The following is a 13,503-nucleotide window of genomic DNA, read 5'->3' as shown; positions in this document are numbered from 1 at the left end:
TCAGCAGATAAATTACACTTTAAGAATAAATCAATGTGATTTTATAGGCAGTGCATATAACTGAAAATTTCAAAGCGATTTCTGTAAATCAGCTTCAAGTACCGTGTGCCAGTGACAGTTACATCAAATGTTATTTCACTATTTAAATTTTAATGTATAAAAATTTATACGGTGATATTTCATTTAAACATTTTCTAACTTCGTTACTTGTTACGATTTCAATATGATGCAACATCAAATTCTACACAGTATACAGTCAGTCTTTCGAGACTTTACAGGTATACAACGAATTTAAGCTCAATAACGAATTTCAAAAAGGGTAACCACTTCTTGAGAGAGTTCTTAACTGATGTGCAACTAAATCTTTGTATGAAGATGTCGAATATCAAACTTAGTAACTCAGTTATGTTATAGTTAAATCCACTCAGGTTGAAAATACTGTACACATATTTATTAACTGAATAATTTATATCAAATAATGACTAGTTTAATGCATTCTAATTCTCCTACTGATATGATAAGTGAGTCATCTTTAATGAAGAGTAATTTTGAAACAGCTTTTGGATCAGTGGTGAAGCCACTGCTGCACAGATAAATGTTCTTCTAAAGTCTTGTCTTTTTTACATCAAGCCATATTAAACATTGTGTAGTTATACAGGGTCAAGAAGGTAGTTGTACCCTCAAGATATGTGAAGTAGTCACACCAGTATTTTATCAAGTTGCTACAAAATCAATCAGCAGTTCTACACCTTTTCTTCATGATATATACTAGCTTTTGTCAACATTTTTATAAAGCAAAGTAAAATCATCTTTTTATTTCCAGCCAATATTACCGTCAGAAACTCTTCAATTACCCAATTGGATTATTACGCCGAATTTTGATGTGAAGGAAATACTACATTATGATGGTAATGATGAAGTCATTTTTATTGGAACAGGACCTGACTCCAAAAACTCTCATGTTTATTGGTAAGTGGGAATATTTAATTATGGGATGCAGGCCAAGTAAATGTAAAGACAACTAAGTGCCTCTGTTGTCGTTATTAAAATGTACCGGTCATAGGATGGAATGATGAAAAACTAAGTTTTCATACAAACTAACAATCAATATTTAACTGGAAACTATGTTAAAGCAAATAAAATATTTCGATCTCACGTTTTTATTTATTTGAGTTCTAATTAAGTGGTCTAAATGTATAAAGTCAGCTATTTAACGTCAAATGTCATTACTCGCTTAACATATCATACTCGACTTGTAGATAGATTTCTCATGATGTCAATTAGTTAAGCAAGTTGTGGGCAAGTCAATCGCTCATGCTGGTATTACATGTTGTACGAGTTGTTTCACGAGCTTACAAAGCTTGGGATATTCAAACCAAAATCTCCGATATAAAGAATCATTAGTTTCTCACAATCAGTATGAATGTAACTTTCTACATCTTAGTTCATTCAAAATCGTGTATATACATACTTTGTGACAGTGAAGGTAGAACGAATGATTTTCGTTCTTCAGTGGTTCTGTGTCATCATGAAAACGACCTATATAAAATCCACACAGGGAATCGCCTTACACGCATTTAACGTGAATGCCCAGATAAAACACTGAATACTTAACCATTCTCAAGCAAACGTGAATTCTTGTAGCAAAATCCCCTTTCCCCCATGGAAGGTATTTCTCCAAATTTCTAAGCCCCTGGATTGAGTAAACTGAGTTCATAGGCTACAATACCATTTAAAGAAAACATTAGGCTAAAAGATGATTCTGAATCCCGCGCCTCATACGTTAGTAGTTACAACGGTTTTTGTTACCATATTTCGTAGACAAGATGCTTAATAGTCATATATCTTCATAGTTGAAATCATGAGTCAATTGAAGCCAGACCACTATGGAAAACCTGGAGGCACTGGATGGCCGTTTCGTCCTATTTTGGGACTCCTCAGAAGTGCGCATTGAATGCCGGTTCAGTTGTCTATTGATTAGGCGCTCTGGCGCGAGACTGGTAGGTCGTGGATTTGAATCTCGCGAGGTGGGATCGTGGATGCGCACTGATGTAGGGTCCCACAGAGGACGAAACGGCCGTCCAGTGATTCCAAGTTTTCCATGGTGGTCTAGCTTAAATTGATTCATGATTTCAACTATGAAAATACTGAATTCTCCACAAAATCCCTTCTGATAATAGTCATGTATCTATTATTGAGACAATAAACAGTTTTATTATCTGCTTGAGTGTATTTACAGCACTTTATTTATTACATGACACTTTTTTCCCACTTTTATGCACTTTTGAAGGACTTCACAATCCAGAGGTAATATGACTTGTCTTACTTGTGAAAATGTGAATAATACATATAATTGGGCAGAAGTTCTGGCAAACGGAAAGTATTTAGTTCAAGATGTTCGAGGCTCGGGTACTCCCAAAACTTTTCTAAAAAGAATTATTAGGAATTTTACAGAAACGAATAGTAAGTTATGTTATATGATTGTTTGATCTCTAGTTTTGTATTCTTTCTTTACGTTGCCTTAGTAACCGAACTCATGTTTTACAAAATAATGGGCGTAAAATTATTTTCATATGTATACCTCTACTTCCTACATAATCCTGTTAACTTCCATCAACTCATTCTCTTCTTTATCCATCGCCTGTAAATCAATTATTGATATGGAAGCAAACAAAAACATCTAAAACTCACAAACTACTCTCTTAGGCGAAATCTCGCGTTGTAGCTATTTCATCAATAAATATCAGATTGTACGTATGAAGGGATAGTATGATAAAAAGATAAATATTCAGCTAAGTTATTCTCTCTCGGTCGTTTGATGTTGTTAGAAAATAAGTTAAGGATATACTGATATACTTATATTTTACTAAGTTTACTGACTGAATAAAAATATGTAATATTCCTGCAACGCGTATTTTGTGAGATTTTGGTATTACAGATGAACTGGTTAGAGATTCATATTCCTGAATTGTTGCGTTCTATTTCATTGAGCAGAAATATCTTTTTTGTTCCATTGCTTGAAATTCAGATGTCAGTAATAGCATATAATTAAGTGCTGGCTTTCATCATATTCTATACAAGCTCATTGAAGTTATGAACTGTCTACTGGAATAAGATCTATTTTAAGATGTTCGAATGATACCTCATCATGATCGTGAAACGATGTTACCAACATTTTCTTGACAAATACAGTAAAGAAGAATCATTAGATCTGATTCAAATATTCTTCATTGCAGATTTTGAGTGATATAAACATTTTTTAGAAACCGATTAAGATCAATTTCTGCCCATTTTTTACGAAACGTTTTGGACAGATTATTGTACATTTCACATATCTTCTTTTGATACTTTATTTCCAATTCTTGCCAAAGATTTCACGGTTACCACAGAAATAATCAAGTATTTTGTGACAAACAGCGCATTTGACTCCTTTGTAAACTCTCATGCACTACCACGCATTGAATACACAAAACTGAGGTTACGTAATGGCACCAGAAATCAAATCGACGTTGAGGCTAAGCTTTATTTACCACCGGAACTTGATCCAGCACATATCACACAATATCCTCTTTTATTATATGCGTAAGTTTTTATTAATTTCCATAATTTCTTTAAATGATACAACTGTTCACTTGAATCATGTGCTTAACTGTAAAGTTGTATCTTCAGTTTCAGTTTGGAAAGTACACTACAAGCAGACCAAGCTTAGAATGAAGCTTCACCTGTGAATTCTCGGCCACTATTTGTTTGTTTAATTGAAGACATCTCTTCAACCATAATATTCTCTCATAAATCTCAATAAAAGAACTGTAATCAAATTTTTACGAAAGAACTTTTATTACCAAAACTCGAATTTGTAAAACAACAACCTGCCTGTACAGAAATAATCATGACAGTGGGAACTAGTAGAGAAATTATCGGACTAAAAGCTAATAGTAACTAACCATAACTCCAGTCAATATCATTATGCTAATATATATCTTAAAAAACTTTACTTTAAGCCAGTTAGGATAATTTTTAATCCATTTTGGAATTTATGTGTAATGTATCAATTTATCATTCTAAATCATCCGATCACTCTTATTTATTTTTATAACTTTCAATTTACTAATTTAAGTTTTATTTCTGTTGTTTATGCAAAACTTCTGGATGCTTGAAATTGTAAGACCCTGTGATTTTGAACGAATAATTACTTTGTGTAGCCGACTATCGTGATTATCAGTTGGCCAACAAAACAAGAACTGATCGCAGACAACATCCTCAAAATAAAGGAATGTTATACTAAGTAGTTTAACTCATCCCAACAATTTTAATTTTTACAAAATACCTTGTGACAGAATAATTAACCCACAAACTTAAGCAACTGTAAAGTGATCTTGAGAAATTGAACGGTCATTAGGTAGTCAGAATATGGGTGGCATCAATAAATAACTTTTCACGACTAAGCAAAAACTGGGTAGGGTCCTGCCTTAAATTTGACTTGTTAATCGGTAGTGTATGCTTCTGCCGAATACGTTGAAAGTTTTGACTTGTCGTATTGTTCGACATATATCACGCAAACACATAAACTTTATCCAATAAATTTTTTATCACACTGTTGTACGTAACCACAAAACTAGTTTAACATTTCTGATTACGGTTGTTATTATTATTTTTTTTAGGTAAAGTATTTTTAAGGAAAACAGTCATTTTGAATTCTGGTAACCGTATTTGTAAATTTAGTAATATATCTATAGAATCACTATGAGTAGAAAATCGCATCTCTAAATTTTATAAACACCCAACTAATGGACTATGGAACTACTTTTGGGGTGTATCAAAGTCACTTCAATACACAATTTTATAAAAAACTGTCATGACTTGAATGTGAAAATTGGAATTAATCATTAGAGATGTATTACAGCAATTATGATGATGTATGATAATAATGATGTATCATTCTATGTGAGTATAGCTATTTAGACATGTTTAGGTTTTATCCATCGTTTTCTGGTGAATAGACATGATCTATCAACTATAATGTCATTCAACCATTAAATCTCCACAGCTATAATTGAAAATAACTTTGTTCATATATTCACAAGAAATATTACGTAAACAAACTAAAGCGCTTGTGATAACGTAAATATTCCATGTTATTTGACTATTTATTTGACATTTCTACCAGAATATGTGCGTGCCTCGGAAATGTTAATGATACATCTGACATCATAAAACGATGTCCACAAAAACAATTTCCGAAATTAATTCTTTATTGATGATTTCCGTCGCTCATTATGGTTGAGTTCCAATAGACATAGCTTTTCACTGGAACTTCTAAAATCACATCTGGACTACTGAGCCGGCATCCAACGGTGTTAATGTCTAACTTCAACCAATCCACGAAGTCCAGCAACCATTTCACTAATGTCTTCAGTGAGTTGATATCTCCTAAAACAGACCTGGTTGAACTCCACCGGTTACTTCTTCTCACTAGAACTCCAGGAAATACCTCATGGAGCCAGACACTAGTGGGTTGTTTGTGGAGAATTTTTTAGTAATTTTTATATATAGTTGAAATCATGAGTCATTTGAAGCTAGGCCACCATTGAAAACCGGGAAGCACTGGACGGCCGTTTCCAGGTTTTCCATGGTGGTTTAGCTTCAATTGACTCATGATCTCAACTATATAAAATTACTAAGATCTCCACAAAACTTCCATCTGAAAAATTAGAAAGCTTGTTATATATAGAAAATTAATTTACTGGAATGTCATCTATCTTTTCCAGCATAGAGTAGGTCAAAAAAGTAAATTTCTTCCAAACTCCGTTTAAATGCTATACACATACATTGCCGAAAGTCTGAAACTTTTGGCCTTGGTTAGCGAATAATCCCCACATATATGTGTGTACGCGAAATACCTTCTATTTATATGTGATTGACAAATCATGCAGCAGGCAGAAGATGGGTTTATTTCTTAGCCTTAAATAATTCCCTGACTTCTATACTTTTAAACGCATGTAAAAACATATTTTCATATTCAGAAAATCTTAATCAAATAAATTGCCTTTTAAATAATAAATAGTTATGGTGGACCAACATTTCAAGTCGTAACCTCAGCTTTCACAATTGACTGGTTAACATACATATCAGCAACTGCAAAAGTTATTGTTGCTCAAGTTGACGGCCGAGGTACAGGTGGTCGTGGAAGATTATATGAACAGTCAATCTATAAAAATCTAGGTGTGATTGAAATTGAGGATCAGCTGGACAGTGTCAAGTAAGATTGATGTAATATGATGAAATGCATGACTATTGTTCTTAATAAATATTGACATGAGTACAATTTAAAAATGTATATCATCAAACTGGAGTTTTCTTATATATCACAATGAGTATTCTCTTGATAGTTTGACATAGTAAGCGCTAAAACGGGACATTCACCTTTACCTATGAAGCGACTGATCATCATACTGTCTCACAATATCAAAATAAACAAAGTATACCGACAAGTCCCTTTAGGTATTTCAGCATTTCATTTTAATCACCAAGATTTACCAGACATTAAAAATTAATGTATAGGATTTTGTCCCATTAAAGAAAATAGTCAAGAAATTTGTGAACTTTAAAATAATTACAGAACGTTTATTTAAAACTTGTACACCATAATTCATGGCATCAAGCTGAATATATTATTTGCATATCTTAACATCCAACTTAATAGATACAAGTGAGGATATTTGGAGATGGAGTTAAATGATCGAGGAAAAACTCCTAATAAATTGACTGATTTCTGATGTGGTTAATAGTAGCTATAAAGTAAAAACATCTGTTGCAGCTTGTTTCACTCATCTCTAGGGATTTATAAACTCCACACACTTCCCTTGTATTCTAGCTTGGATTTAAATGAATATTTATTTTTAAAACTACTAAAAGTGTGCTCATATCTCAATATTTTATGCATCCTCGTTATGGTTCAGAGCTTTAATTCGACGTTACCACTATATAAACGAAAGTCAAGTTGGTGCTTATGGTTGGGTAAGTGATTTGATGAGCATTAATTTAAATAAATCATTAAAAAATTGATTTTTATGTTTTAAGGTTTGTTTATGGAATGAGCTGTATAGTTTTAATATGGTAAGCAATTCAATGGATTCGGTTATCAGTTGTTATCCTAGTGACAGAACTCGTCATAATGTATCCATTACAGTATTAATATGTTTATACTTGTAACCGATAGACATACAGCGCACTGATATATACTGTAGCAGAATCCCAATTCGTCAGTCATGTTCAGATATTGGTATTATTTAGACGAGCTGAATGTTTAGATAACGTGATAAGAAAACAAATTGAAAATGTAAGATGTTCAACAACGTATAATATTGATTTTAGCATATATAGATATTCATAATAATGAACTTCGTTTTCTTATATCTTCATGAAGTCACTGATAAATTAAAAATATGCGATAATATTCCTAACATTCACGAAATGAAAATGCGAAATATGGCACTTAATAGCTTTCATTAATTTGGATAGCATAATATGAAGACGAAAATTTTCAAAACTGCGATGTATTAGCCCAATACCGATCACACATATTTGTTAAGAACATATATATATATATATCACCTAATCTTATTGGGCCTTTTTATTTTCTCTGTTTTTGTAACCATTTCGGTACATGTTCAAACACCATAATTTGTAGATCATCTTCTTATTGCACTATACAAACAGTTTAGAGTTTTGGAAAATATATCAGTCACTTGGGGAAATTTTCCTTCAAAATATTTATGTAGATAGATACTATTAAAATTTCACTTAGTAAATTGTTAACCGCGATTAATATACAACATTCAAAAGGTGAAGGTACATAAGGTATGTATCAAGTTGCTAAAACAGTGCGTCTTACATAGACGTTTATCGTCAATTAAGTATAACTTAGTAAACGATCTGTGCACAATATGAAGCATTCGTATTTCTTGTTCAATCATAATAAAGATTTCCACTGTATATATTTGTTTTTTTAATTAATTATATTTCTTTCTGTTACAATTAAAGTCTTACGGTGGATTCACAGTTAGCCATTTACTTACCAGACCTGAAAATCAATGGATTCGGTGTGGAATTTCTGTCGCTCCAGTCAGTGATTTTAGATATTACAGTAAGTATGAAAAATAATATTAGGTAATTCATTCAGAGTTTATTTATTAACAAATCAAACTTAACCAGTTGTACTGATGACCAAACTAGACAAGTGAACAAACTTTGTAAAAAGTTGGAATAGTTGTCTGCTAGAACATATCTAGATATTCGTGATAATTCTGGATTAGATATTTGATTTTATTGAATATGTATTTATTTTTGTTGCCCAAAGTCATGAGGCATTCTTTTATGAACTCTTCTCATTTCCCTCAGAACTGTGAAAAATTTCTTATAGTAATTTGAACAATAATCGTTTATCGATTGACTAAGCAAATGTAACCGAAAGTTATTTCGAAAGCGGATGAGATATTGACTACGTTATATTCTGACCAAGAGTTTATTTTACGTGTACTCTAAGACTGCTTCGAAAATTTAGCAGACGTAAAATATTAAAAATCTATTCGACAAATCATAACTAATTGCAAATGTAAGAACAGTGGTAAGACGATCATATAGTGACTGTCGCTGCGGCAAATAAATAAAAATGGAAATAAAACAGCAAACTATTATTCGGCTGTTTAGTTTCGAACAGTGTCATTGAAAGACATCAAAGATGTGCATTAACCTTGTATAGGTTCTCTACTAGAATACTGATGGTCTATTCAGAGCTTATGACTAACTGTCGTTGGAATCGACTACTTTAAGTGGTGTTAGTCAGTGTTATTTTGTTTTTCCCATTTTCGTTTGACTTTGTCATAGAAACCCTTTAAGAGTTAATGGCTCTGTCTCCAACTTTTCGGGGTTTGATTCATCTTCTGACTTATAATATAGTTCCGAAAAATGCAGTTTTCCGACCGCCTTCAGTGACAAGTACGTATATTTGACATGCGATTCTCTCCCTTCAAACGGGAATTGTTTCTTCATCTGAATTAATGATAGAGAGTATAGTAGTTGAAAGTATAGACTATTTGGCTTATTTAAGGAGTATTATCAGTCCCAATTATCTGGTGTGTGATAAAAGCTTATCAACGATTCAGATACCTTGATTGACTATTACCAGCTTCCATTGCCTGTAGCACCGATGAGATATCCGTTTACCAACCAAATGACGTTTGTTGTGCTGCAGTTTGCTCATTTACACTTTACTGGAGTAAAACATGGTTATTGGGGGAAAGAAGATATTCGAAAGTTTCTAGTATTCGAGGCACTGCTCGTGTATTTCCGAACCACCGAGTAAGCAATGACTGGGTTGGGAACAGAGTACCAGATGAAGATGGGAAATCGGTCGATATAGCAGTAAATCTTCATCAACTGAGGTTGTTAGGATATGTGTTACGCATGCCTAACCACCAACTACCTCGATGAGAGATGTTGTCTGATTTAGGAGTAGACTGAAAGAAAGCTAGAAGCGACCAAACCAAAATATGGAATCAGTCCTTGAAGTCGTCAACAATTGGACTGAAACATGTTATCAGGTGTTAACTATCATCTGGTTGGGGTCCGCGTGATTATATTACCCATCGTTAGCGAATTTGAATGACATAGCTCAAAAATGTTTGCAATAGCCCAGGCACATGCATTCATTGTCTTCCTCAAATAATGAGCTCCTGAATTCTCCATATTTTTTGATATTTCACTAATTTATATTTTCCTGAACCGTATCTTCAATGCCAGTTCTTTTCATCACTACTCATACTGTCACTACCTCTAATATTCTGGGATTTGCCCTAGCGATTTCATATCTCTATGCTAATATGGTATGATAACTGAAACCGATGTACATACGCATTAGGTTCTACGTTGCGGCTGACTGAATAATTTCAAGTTTTAATAAACCAAGAAACACATTAACGTTTCTCAAGATTAATAATAAATATTAGAATGTATATTTACGGTATTCATAAAAGTGTTTTTAAAATGTAAGCGATCATGTGGGCTATAATTTCGTTAAAGGGCATTTTAAAATGCAAACGAGTTCTTTGTGAAAGTAAACCTATCAATGCTTATTGTTAATGACAATTATCGTAACATATGTCAATTTATATTCGTCGGTTTCACAAGATTTCTTTATACTCATTTATACTTGTATTGTTTATTCGTTTAGCTACCGCATATTCTGAACGATATTTAGGAAGATTTATAGATGACCCAGATGCATATTCTGTAAGTCACTTGACTTTTTAGTTTTATTATGCACATTGCCTATTTAAATTGAATTATGTGTATTTATTTATTTTCTATTGTCTTAGTTACTCGTTAGTATGAATAAGAAAGATACGTCATATCAGGATTTCCCAAAATGACCAGAAACTCTTACAGTATAGTATTGCTGATGACATGCATTTGAGCGCAGTACTGAATATTTCATTCCCGTCACCATAGTCAGTTATCCACAGTTCTTGGATGAATATCAGGTTTTCAGGTGAGGAAGGTCTATGACGACAGCATAGTGATAATAATAATAATAAATCTAATCTATCGGCTAATCTCAAAATTGTTATGGACTAAGCTGACTGGGTACTTTGTTTACTATAAGTTATCAGAAAGGCTTATTTGTTATTTCGATGAAACTCATGTTTCCTTGGGCTACAATAACAATACACTTGTAATTTAAATGAAGGTAATAACAGTTTAGGTATTATTATGGCTGATTTTGTATACAGAGGTAACTGAAAATGCGGTCTAAATATTTAATATGATAGTCTCTGTAATTTCTGCTATTTTTTCAGCCGTAGTTCTGTTTGTATTTTACTGTCCATATCTTTGTCAGACACATTGATCTTGATATAATTCAGTTTTGACTAACCATTTCTTTAGGCAATAAGTAAATGGTAAATGATTCCCTACTTAGATTTGATATATCAGCAGAATTTAGTCAGTACTGGTGGTATTTGACCGGAAAATTGGTACTGATTTCTAGTTAAATATTCAGCATACAGGTTAAATGATAGAAATTGACCAATTTATGGTCTTCATCTTTAAGTCAATTAACTAGTTGGTATTTTCCATCATCTTGTGTTCGGAGTATAGTTAACTTAAATGAAACATTAACAGACCCTATAAACTCGTTGTTCAGAAGTTCACGTTGTTTTGCTAAAGTAGCGAAATTGTGATCACCGGCTTTCCAGGTCTGTTTATATCGGAAGCTCTCCTGTATTTCAAAATACGGAAAGTTGACAAGTCTACCATGTTTTAGTAGACCATAGGTATTTCAATTACGGTGAAAGCTCCGAAAATTACTTTACGTATCAAATGTAGACGATATTAGTTTGAATAGTAACTGCTTCGAAACTACGCGATCACGTAGTTACATTTACAATAACAAACACCAACACTTACATCGTATATCCAAATTATTAACTTATTTATTCAACCGCATCCAACATTCATCAAAAATATCGGTCAATAAACACCTATAATTTACATAGCCCTTCTGGCTCCAGGAATTACTTTTTCTAATCAGGTACTTCATAGGAACAAAGAGTTTTTGCCAAGGATTTTATTGACGTCATAAAAATTGTTTGATTATTTCCCAATAATTAAACAAAGTTTGGGTACGAATGTATTCTAATCACAAATAAACTGATAAACTAAATCGGATATCAAACTAGATAAGATTTAATTTGATATACTTCATATGTTTCCTTGGTTATTTCTTTCTGTATATTTCTTCATAAAAGCGTAGCTTTTTCAATTTTCACTCTTTCAGCGCACGGCTATTAGAAATCCTAAGAACATGGCTTCCAAAGGATTTTTATTAGTTCACGGAACTGCCGATGGTAAGCATTTCTAGATGTATATTCTATTCTGGATTTGTTATTTAATGTATTTGCTTATTTAATGTACACGTCTGTGTGGTAGTACATTTGTTACAAGGAGCACATAACAACAAGATTGGTAGTAGGTGTTAATTCTTATGAATGTGATTAGAAGCTTGGTGTCATGGCAAACAAAAACTGATTTTCTACAGTTATATGTATACTTAGATTTAAAAATGTAAAAAGTATTTACAAAGGTAAATTCTGTAAACTTTAATACGAATGTATTTATCTATCTGTGACTATGGATATTTAAATAGAGTTTGTAATCTAGCTGTCATTTCAATTTTCCATTATGCCATTGAAGTTCAGTAGAAGCGTTGATACACCTTTTATTACTAAAGTTTTGCACAGTCAACGTTACTCCACACCACTTGTCAACATTTTCTACATCTTAATCGACTCTGATTTTAAACATTTATTATTTCAAACTGACCTACTTAACCTTTCTGAATATTAAATTCATTACTAGTCTTTTCAAGCATCTACGTAATATTCACTTAGCTGCTGAGTTCAAACAGTCAACAACATTTCAGACCATGCGAATGTTGTTGTGTGGTTTCATGACATCACAATTTTTGATATTTAAGACTATCAATGATCATTATTATAGAGACCCAAGTGATAGATCCAGGCCTAGATTTCTATTTAAAAAACTACCCTGAAATTTGATGGTATGTGAGTGTAAACCATGAAACTCATTTTCAGCACTGTTCACTCTGCTGATCATGAATAGCTTATCACTAAAGTCAGGGAGAATAAAGCGACTACACCTGAAGGTAATATGGAGCCATGCACTCGGGAAGATCATATGCTAATAGAAAATGCAAAAATGCCGTCCTGAATAAAAACAATGTGATAATACAAACCCTTACCAGTAAATACACTTTCATGTTTGAAAATTTACCTTTCCCATATGAACCATTTAAAAAAATTTTCTAAATTCCTTCAACATAAGTAGTCAATCATTAGCTATAGATAGCTCCTATGAATGTGTCAGTAAGTGATTAGGGTTCAAATCTCACGAAAAACATCCATTTGCTCATGGTTTTAGATATGCCTCTCTGACATGTATCAAATTACCTCAGTTTAAACGCCATACGTCTAACCATTGGAAGTCAGGTTAAATTGCATTTAAGGTTGATTTGCCTAAACTAATGACAATATAGTAACTTGATTGATAGGATTCGTTTAGTACAAAGAAGTACTCAAATACTATATAAATTAAATGGTAATGATTTTTGGAAGTCATTAAATTTCATGGTTTCTGATTCACGACCAGCGTACTTTAACTGTGTTTGATGCAAGACAGTTACTCAAAGTTGACAACGAAAGATTGTTGCATAATATTACGAATTGGCTGAAGCTAAATATGTGAATTATCGGATGCCGACTAAATGATCTGAAGATTAGGGGTTCGCTGAGAGACCTGAATATCTTTGCTATGATCCGCGGTCATAGATGTTCCCAAAGAAGGAATCCCATACTGTTGCGAAACAGCTATCCAATATTTACTGTTCTTCAATCGTTGTCTAAATAAAGTCAATCTCTTATGTAA

General features: G+C 32.7%; 1 protein-coding gene across 1 annotated transcript in view; it reads left to right on the top strand.

The window, feature by feature from the left end:
- The window catches only part of Smp_057530 (subfamily S9B unassigned peptidase (S09 family)), a gene marked incomplete at its 5' end in the record, with an annotated part of 41,809 nt that overhangs the window by 27,255 nt on the left and 1,051 nt on the right, over positions 1-13,503 (top strand). Inside the window, 8 exons of the mRNA XM_018798667.1 lie at positions 824-969; positions 2,291-2,463; positions 3,372-3,582; positions 6,065-6,259; positions 6,960-7,017; positions 8,044-8,146; positions 10,232-10,290; positions 11,837-11,906. Of these exons, the coding sequence (XP_018653586.1) occupies positions 824-969; positions 2,291-2,463; positions 3,372-3,582; positions 6,065-6,259; positions 6,960-7,017; positions 8,044-8,146; positions 10,232-10,290; positions 11,837-11,906 (1,015 nt within the window). The remainder of the gene's footprint in view (positions 1-823; positions 970-2,290; positions 2,464-3,371; positions 3,583-6,064; positions 6,260-6,959; positions 7,018-8,043; positions 8,147-10,231; positions 10,291-11,836; positions 11,907-13,503) is intronic.

The sequence above is a fragment of the Schistosoma mansoni genome, chromosome 7 (genome assembly GCF_000237925.1).
Source record: "Schistosoma mansoni strain Puerto Rico chromosome 7, complete genome".
Classification (NCBI taxonomy): domain Eukaryota; kingdom Metazoa; phylum Platyhelminthes; class Trematoda; order Strigeidida; family Schistosomatidae; genus Schistosoma; species Schistosoma mansoni.
Note: the sequence above shows the minus strand (reverse complement) of the source record. Positions and strands in the feature narration are given on the sequence as shown.